General features: G+C 38.0%; 2 protein-coding genes across 2 annotated transcripts; one reads left to right on the plus strand and one right to left on the minus strand.

Moving 5' to 3' along the window:
• Positions 1-1,342: 1,342 nt before the first annotated feature.
• Positions 1,343-2,083, minus strand: LOC126691563 (uncharacterized). Its single transcript, XM_050386582.1, has one exon. It carries the CDS (start codon positions 2,081-2,083, stop codon positions 1,343-1,345), a length of 741 nt encoding a protein of 246 aa, XP_050242539.1.
• Positions 2,084-6,348: 4,265 nt separating this feature from the next.
• LOC126691564 (uncharacterized) lies at positions 6,349-8,652 on the plus strand. The gene is made up of 4 exons (XM_050386583.1): positions 6,349-6,545; positions 6,619-6,862; positions 7,583-7,929; positions 8,550-8,652. The coding sequence occupies exons 1-4, from the start codon at positions 6,442-6,444 to the stop codon at positions 8,650-8,652; spliced, it is 798 nt and encodes a 265-aa protein (XP_050242540.1). The 5' UTR covers positions 6,349-6,441.
• Positions 8,653-9,800: the final 1,148 nt, after the last annotated feature.

The raw sequence follows: 9,800 nt of genomic DNA on the forward strand, positions 1-9,800 counted from the left end.
TGATCGGACATTGAGAGGTACATGAACAAATCTTCTCCGGACTCCGGGGCCGTTAACATGGGCGCTTGGATCAGATACTCCTTCAGGTCTCGAAAGGCCTTGTCACACTCCTCATCCCACTAAAACCCCTTCAATTTCTTCAAAAGTTGATAAAATGGTCTGCATCGATCGGCAAATTTTGAGATGAATTGATTTAGTGCGGCTAACATCCCGGTTAATATTTGTACTTCCTTGGGATTGCTCGACGGTCTAAGGCGATTCACGGCTTCTATCTAGTTGGGATTGGCCTCTATCCCCTGAGTAGAGATCAGATACCCCAAGAACTTACCAGCCCCCACACCGAAAGTGTACTTCTCAACATTCAAGCGCAACTTATGCTGCCGAAGTACCTCAAATACTCCACAGAGATCTTTTATATGTCGTGGTTCCTGTTTACTCTTTACCACCATATCGTCAATGTATACTTCTACCGTACACCCAATTTTCTCTCGGAACATCCTTGTCATCATCCGCTGGTACGTGGCTCCGGCGTTCTTCAACCCAAATGGCATTACTTTATAGTGATAGTTTGCATCGGGGGAGATAAATGTTGTCTTTTCTCGGTCCTCGGGTGCCAGGGCAATCTGGTGATACCCTTGAAAGGCGTCCAAGAAGCTCATCCTCGGGTGCCCATATGTAGCATCCACCAATTAATCAATCTTGGGCATTGGGAACGGATCTTTAGGACATGCCCGATTTAAGTCCGTGAAATCCACACAAACCCTCCATTTGTCATTCTTTTTCTTCACTGCCACTGTATCTGCTAACCAATCCGGGAAGAACACTTCTCTTATCACTCCTGCTTCCTTCAGCCTTTGGACTTCCAAGTTGACCACGTCAACATGCTCCTTCGATGCTCTTCTCGGCCTTTGCTTCTTCGGGGGGAATGATGGGTCCACGTTGAGCTTTGGACAATGAACTCGGGATCTACCCCGGGCACTTCGTACGGACTCCATGCAAAGACATCCACATTTTGCAAAAGGAATAACAACATTTCTACCTTCTCTCGGTCATTCATGCTCGTGCCTATTTGGAAATACCTGTCAGTGTCAAGAAAAATTTTAACCTTCAAAACCTCCTCGGCACAACCTACCCTTACTTCTTCTCGGGGCTTCTGTAATCGCTATAAAGTTGCTCCTTTGGTGGTTTCCTTTTATCCAACCTGCTCGCCTTTCCACCTGACCACGGCGACCAGACACTGCCTGGCCACTCGCTGGTTTCTCCGTACCACGGCAACTCCATACTTGGTGGGAAATTTAACTTTCACGTGCAGGGTGGACGAAACAGCCTTCATTGCGTGAATTCACGACCTTCCTAGGATTGCTGTGTACAGTGAGAACGATTTGACTACTATGAAGGTCACCATCACTTCCTTGCCTTCCATATTCACCGAGAGAGAAATTTGACCTTCGGGGATTACCACTCTCCCGTCAAACGAGACCAGCGGCATATCATATTTCACCAAGTCCTGATTTTTTAATCCGAGTCCCTCAAACAAATCTAGGTACATTACATTAGCTCCGCTTCCTTGGTCTATCATCATTCTTTTCACCAAGAAGCCGTTTATCCGTGCTGTTACTACCAACGCATTATCATGAGGTTGGATCGTCCCCTCCAGATCTTCCTCGTCAAAAGAGATTGCCATCCAACCAACTTTCATCCTTTTCTCGGGTGATTTTCCTTTCGCGCAGGCCACTGTTAATACTCTCCTAATTGTGACCGCACTCCTCGGGGCAGCGTGGATGACCTCGATCACTCCCAACGGTGGCAGGAGGGGATTCCCTTTCTGCTGAGCACCCTGGTCGACATCTCGATTACTAAAATCCACTACGAACTCTTTCAAGTACCTTGCCTTTACTAGTTGCCCCAGATGATCTTTTAATACTCGGCACTGCTCGGTGGTGTGTCCTTTATCTCTGTGGTATGTGCAGTACAAGTTTTGATTCCTCCAAGATGGGTCCCCCCCCATCTTGTTGGACCACCTGAAAAACGACTCATTCTTAATCCGATCTAGAATTTTGTGAATCGGCTCTTTGAACGCCATATTCACTCCTTCAATTTACGCTTCTGGCTCCTGCATCCTGAAATCCTTTTTTGGTCTTGTCAGAAAAATGCCCTGCCAAGATCAACCGAGCAACGGGGCCTTATCCTTATTCTGCAGCCGATCATCTTCGAGACGCTTATACTCCTCAATACGCCTCATAAATTGCCTCATATCCTCGGGAGGTCTTTTCGTCAACGACTCCTGTAGCTCAGAATCTTTGGGAAGCCCCATCCTGAAGGTGTTTGCCGCAATCTTCTCATTTCCCCCATCGATCTCATTGTACAGTTCCCAATATCGACCGGCATAACTCCAAAGGGTTTCGCCGACCCTCATTTTTATGGAAAGTAGCGCGTCCATCAGTTGCGGCACCTGGCTGCACGTCACAAATCGAGCGCCGAACTCTTGTATCAACTCGGCGAAGCTACGAATGGAACCTTTTCATAATCCATTGAACCATCTCAAGGCCGTGGAGCCAAGACTAGAGGAGAATACCTTACACATCAGCGCATCATTGTATGCATGCAAGGACATCATGTGGATATAATGATTGACATGCTCCATAGGGTTTGTTTTCCCATCGTAGGAATTAAATGGTGGCTGTGTAAACTGACTCGGCATAGGGGCCTATTCAATTTCATTTGAGAATGGTGACCGAGCAGCTCTTCGTAAGGCCCGACTCATGGCGTCCATGGCAGCATTGTGGGTTCGCCGTTCCTCCGGGGAATCCGAACCTTGGTTGTCATATCCACGCGAACGTGAACGGTTCCGGTGCGGACACGTCTCTCTGGAACGCGAGTGGTTTCTGTGTTGGCATGATTCTCGGGAAAGTGACCATTCCCGGAATCGTCGAGGATCGGACTGGCTAGAGCCCCCTTCACCTCGATTTCCCACGCTATCATCCCTCCTTTCTTGGTTGTTTCGGTTCCTTCTCTAGCGCCGACCCCTTACTTCCAACTCCAGATCCCTCACTAGTCTACGCAACAGATCCAACTCTTGGTCTCTACCATCACGCTGCCCGCGTCCTGAGGCACTCGACATCATTCGATGAGTTTGGTCTGATCCCTCTCCCAGGCCAGATTCTTCTTCTCCTCGCCCATGCTCCCTATCCTCATGCCTTTTCTGTCTTCTTTCTCGCCATGTGAAGCCCTAAAAGGATCCTACCGATCCTCTCTCGGCTTGGCCTCCCAAACGCCCTTCAGACATTTCCTGTGTTTAAGTCTCAATCGAACCACAGCTTCGTAGGATAGCCCCACAGTGGACGCCAATTGTGCACGCCGGAAATGAGATTATTGGGCCTAACCTCACTTGGGCTCACAACTTATTTATGAAGTAGGTTTTAGGATTTCCTACTTTGGGTTGTTCTCGGCACAGAGACTCAAAGTAATATCCTCTCTTTCTCTCTCTCTTTCTCTTCCTTCTCACCTGTTTTTCCCCCTTTTTTTTCTAAACCCCTTTTTCTCCCCCAACTTCTTCTATTTATAGCCATTATTAGTGCAATTAAAGGTCCAATATTATATGTTGTAAGTAGGTGTTTAGGTGAGAGTGGAATGCTGAGATTATGGCTTTGGAACTTGGTTCCAACTCAAGCTAATATGCCTGGTAGTGATGTTTCCTAGGAACTGTCGAGCACCCTATGGTACGTCTGGATTTTAGACTTCTTAGTTGTTCGGGAAATTTATGCCGAGCACCGGTTAGGGGACGAGATTTAAACTTGTAGTTCATGAAGGTAGTATAAAGCAAAGATTTGAAAAATGGGGCCGTGCTACTGGGCTTGAATCCAGGGCCCAATTGGGTCTGGGCACCTCAATGCCGTACAAGTGTGATACTACAATGATTACAAATTTGAGTACACTAACCTTACAAATTAATTTGTCAACTTTTAAAATAAATAATAATAAAAAATTAAGAGTTTTATTTTCAAGAAATTTAAAACAATAGGAGAAATTTACATATTTGGTATCATGGTTGTTCAAGTAATTTGTAGAGAAAACCCAATGCAAAATAGTGATTTATGAATAAATTCTTCTAGTTTATACTCTACATCTTAAATAAACCCTTTTTATTTAATATCTTCATTGACCATTATTTTTTTAAGTGATTGTTCATCAAATAATGTTTAGCTACACACCTTTTTACAAATAGACTTCTTAATAGGATGAGTATATATCTTTCACTCTTATTATTATTAAATTAATTAATGTTGAATATATAATAATTAATTAATTACGATAACCCTATGTGGTTACATTTAATCTTCTATTGAAGATATTTTTACATTATTTAGTATGTTGATACCAATTAAACTTTTTTTGAGTAAAAATATTTATCACATTCATTGTCACATTAGTTTTCTTTTTTTTTTCTTTTTTTTTTTAGTAGTAGTAAAATTGGTAGAAGCTTTAATATTTTTTAAATGAAAATGATAATGAATGTTGACCATGTAAAAAGGTAATAAGAAATTTCATTCATGAGTCATAATAAATTAAATTAATTAATAAGAAAAGGTGACACACTATTATGTGAGTGAATGATTTTGGATAGAACCGGACATCCCTTCTTAATCTTCTCATGAACTCCACTAGTTGTGAGTGATTTTAGTATGAGCATAATCACATGCCATCCAACAATAATGTGTATTTACTATTTTGCTAATTTGATTTCAACAACAAAAGGAAAATAAAAAATAAAAATAAAAAATCTCATGCAATGGTCAAAGTCTATATGCATTTGGTTAAGCTTATTTGCTTAATACTAATGAGAAAAAAGTGAGTTAATCTAAGTTGAGATAATTAAAAAATAAATAAATAAAGGAGGAATAAAAATAAAAAATAATAGAATTAGTAAAAAATAACGTCAATTACAGGAAATAACAAAGAATATGACTTTAAATAAAATAAAATGATGAAAAAGTACATATGGTCAGCCCTTACTAATCTATTGAGAATTTATAGTTGACCCCAAAATTTCAAGCCTTAGGTTTGGTTGTTGTTTTGTTATTAAATTTCTAAGAACCCTTGGTAGTAGAATTTCACCCACTATTGTAATTTTTTTATATAAATTTTGAAACTTTGGCAATAACATTTCAATTAGAGTAATTATTTTAATTATCTTAATATACTTATAGTGTGTAACATGACATAAGGAGGAAAAAAAAAATAACAAAAGTGGTCATCCAAATTTTTTTTTTTTTTGGAACAATAATAATAATAATAACAAATAGTTGGGTTTGTCACTACTTGAACCCCTAACCTTAGACTTGCAAGGTGATGAGCTACAAGTGCTTCCTAAGCCAACCACATGTGAAAGGCATTAAGGTATATAATGTGACTTATATAAGATTTCTAATATAGTAACAAACTAGAAGATTTGTAGTTTCACATATAATAATATTTTGTATTTAGATAAGTTTTGGTCACAACTTATCTGAATTGTAATAAACTTTTATTCAATAGAGACTTTATTAATGGCATAAGTTGAATTTGAAACCACTTCAAATTCTAATAAAATTATGTATATATCAATTTAAAAACAAACACACACAAAGTGAAAAGGGGATCAATATCTTTAAGACTTAGGCTAAAAAAAGTATAATCACTTAATGTAATAAAAAAAATCTTGAAGACCTAACTTTTACTATATATTACTTTTTTTTCTTTTTAAGAAACAAACACATAGAAGGGAGAGAAAAATTGGTTCTAACATTATACCACAACTCTACTCAAAAGGCATAGTAACTTTAATATAATCACTATACATAGACTCATTTGTTATTTTCGAACTTTACCATTAATTTGCATAAAAATTTCCTCAACCTCATAAGAGCTTGTGTTAGTTGTGTGTAAGTAAGTAAACCATAAAATCAAAGGACTTGTTTGGTACACGAGTTCAAGTACATGTTTTCAATTTTTAAATAACATTACACGTATTTTTACACATTTTTTCACTTACATATATTTTCCAAAAATCTGAAAACTGTTATTAAAACACAACAAACAGGCCCAAAGTATCTCAAGATTGATTGCGTTTATAAGTAAGTACACCTGATGAAAATATAACAACAGCCCAATCACTAGTCACTACACCGTAGTCCATATATGATATCCATATTCCATTGGAGAAGCATCGATCCAAAAACTGAAAAAGAATAAGCATCCGGAAGTTGCCACCTGTCACATAGTCTAAACTCTGCTTGTCACTGTAAACCATCTCCTTTTATAACAGAATGCTAAGACAGTCACGATATACCGTTTAGAGAGAGAGAGAGAGAGAGAGAAGAAAATTTGAAAATTTAGCCACCCCGCCAGATTTAGAGTTTAGAGAATAGAGAGAAACAGAAAGAAAGAAAGAAAGAGAATTGAATGGAAAAGTTCCCGTGTCCTCTCGAACTCAAAGTTGCTTCGGCTCTGCTTCTCCTCTCTGTCTCAGGAGCCACTCCTCCTTCTCTCATCTCCCCTCCTCCCAAGTAATTTTCTCTTCTTTTTTATCTCTCTTCGTTGCCGCTGCTTTCTCTGTTTTTTTAATTTTTCTCTGTGTAGGTTTGATCGTGAGGACGTGTCGCTTAAGGATGGAAGGAAAAGAAAAAGTTGCAGAGAGAGCTTGGTGCTCAAGGATTCAAACAAGGATTTCTCACTCCAACTCCAGGACGATGAGTACCGCGAACGCTCTGTTTCCGTGTCCTGCTCTTCGTCGCTCACCAGCGAGGTTTCATCGGACGAGATTCGAGCGTGTAGGATGAGGCTCATTTCTGCTATGGCTCGTCACCATCAAATGAACCTCAAGGTCATCTTGTTTCTCTGTTTTTGGTTTTCTGTTTTTGTGCTTGTTTTAGTTCAATTTTGCTTAATCGATTTGCATCCTATGTAATTTGTTTGTTTTGAATTTGATTTTAATATGCATGACGATCGGGTTGATTCAGATTTTCTGAACTATTGGCGTTTAGAGTTGTTGTTTGGTTGTGTTGTGCAGCTTGTGCTCCACGTTATCTTTGAACTTTTGGCCTCTTGATTGTAAGCTTATATTTGAATTCATGTGTTAAGTTGCTTCTGCTTTTGCTTGTGCTTCTTTTTCTTTCTTTATTTATAATTTACATTTTGAATTTTGATATCTGAGTTTATTTTGTTGCTTGTTTTCGGATTTGAAGCTCGGAGTATATCGATTACTCTGTTTTTCGCTCACATTTGAATTTCGAAATTTGTTGCCATTGCCAATCGAATTGTAACAAAAATGATCTCCTTAGTCCTTGTTTGGCTTCTTCACTTCCTAATCCAATCTGGTCAAATTCATTGCTCAATATTTTCAAACTTCACTCTGGCTCCGTTCAATTTTAATTCTCTCTGTTCAAGTACCGCAATGGTTTATTTGTTTAATTGATCAAATTTTAATTCACATAGTTCCATTAAACCTAAACAAAAACTGTTTGGCAGTGGCACTCCTTTTTTCTTTCTTTTTAATTTGAATTATTTCGTCATCCGTGAAATTAATCGTTTCATACTGTCACAGGTTGTACGGAAGAGCCGCTCGAAGATTCAGTATAGCTCCGATGGACGTAAAATCAGCTCCGACAAATCGTCAACGGTGAGCTCTGAATCTGTATCCAGAGAGGCATCATGCTTGTCAAGCAATTCGAGCGCGCGAAGCAAAAGTATCCACTACGGTGGTACCACTACTTCGAAAAGGCAAGGCTCCGGGCCCGAGGAGATGATGAAGAAGAGGAAGCGAGTCGGCTCGAATCATATTCGCCGCCGAGCTGACGCCATTTTGAAGTTCCTCTCTGCTGGCTGTTTCTCTGAACTGAAGATCCGTCAAGCACTCGGTGACAGCCCTGACACAAGCAAAGCTCTCAGAATGTGATCTCTCTTATCTCTCTCTCTTAATTTGCACGTTTAGCTCTCTGCGTGTTTGTTTGGCTAATTGTGATGTGAGTGCACAAACACAATAGAGTGGGATCATTTCAACCCTCAACCGTTTGAAATGCATTGAATCATACTTAGTTTAATCAATCTAAGAACATAATATTTTTCATAATTGACATGAATTGTGATTTTGTGCATAATAAATATGGTGTTAGTAATCAACCCAAATGAGGTGAAAAAAATTTTACTCTAATCACAACATGAAATATCAGTAGTTTTGAAAAAAATTGTAAAAAAAAAAAAGCTTTGTCTCCGGCATTTCTTTTTTGAGTGGCTTGATCGACTCCTCACTCACTCTTGTATCCAATATTATAAGGACACAAACTTTTTTGCAATATTCTTTATAACATGTTGATATGGTAAGTTTTGATAGGGCTAACATTTATTTTACTTTGGTCCACTATTGACACTATCATTATTAGCACTAGTCATAACATTTCACAACTATTGAAGAAAATTGTGTGTACCTAATCTTATTGTAAGGGATGATGTGAGTATAGACTAATGAGAGCTAAAAATCTTTATATTTTCGTGGTAATTGAATATCTATGCAGGTTGGTAATGCTTGAAGAGGTGAAACGATCAGGCACTGGAGGGCGTCAAGACCCCTATATTTACACGGTATTTGTGCTCCTCACAACTTTTGGAGCCTTCTAAGTCTAATTTTGCACCCCCTATAAAGAAAGCCAACATAATATATATATATATAGAGAGAGAGAGAGAGAGAAAGAGAGAGAGTTTTTTTGAAAAGAGAAAGCCAACATATATATATAAAGGTTGTAATGTAAAGCGTGTGTTCAAATTGAATTATTTGGGGGTGATACCTTTCTAATTCCTACTGTACTTATAGAAATGATGGTTGTTTAGCATTTTTGTCTATGTAATGTAAGTTTAATTGGTTGTGTTGTTTTCTTTATTTGGGTGCAGAAAGCATGAGGAAATTGGGAGTTATTAAGGCCCGGTCAGAGTTTGGGCCATCCCTCTTGTAGGGAAGTTTTGGTCTGGCAGAGAGGTAAAAGTAAGAATTAATAACAATATGTTATCAACAAATATTGTTTAGCATACATATTATATATAGACCTAATATAGTGTTATGGCATCTTTGATTAAATTTTACTTCCAAATTTATGTTCTTAAGTGTAAATGGAAGCATCTCTATCCCAAACTTTCATATAATACTCTTCAAACTTTATGAAAGATTTCTTATATCACATTGTGTTACGGGATCATTATTATTTTCCTCAAGAGGGTTATATGAGAAACATAGAATACTTTCCCGCTTTTGTGCATGTTAGAGAGTCCATGAATGTTATGCATCCTAGTCAAATGGGCATTCTAATTACTAGATGTTGAGATTTCTTCCCTTCAAAACTAAACCAAAAAGAAAATAAATAAATAAATAAAAGTTGATAAATGTTTGGATGCGGCTGTTGAGCTGAAAGCTTTCTTGATAGCAAGATGGAATTGAAGAATGATGAAGTTCAGTGCAAAATGCAAATAGTTAAAAAGAATTAAAAGGCGAAATGGTAAAAGAAATTGAATAGACTATAGAGTATTCATAGAAAGTTCTAAAATTTTAGCTTTTAGTAACTCAAAAAACCCTTTTACCTATTTTAACACTTTATTTTACAATATATCCAGTATCAAAAATTTTTTTTCTTTTACCATTTTATTTAAATATATATATATATATATATTTTTTTTAAGTCTTTCTTTTACCACTCAAGTCTCCCTCTCTCTCATTTAAATAATATTTCTTATATTTACCGTCTAGCTACAGTAAAGTGTCAAAAATGACAATTTAC

This window comes from Quercus robur, chromosome 7 (assembly GCF_932294415.1).
Source record: "Quercus robur chromosome 7, dhQueRobu3.1, whole genome shotgun sequence".
NCBI lineage: Eukaryota > Viridiplantae > Streptophyta > Magnoliopsida > Fagales > Fagaceae > Quercus > Quercus robur.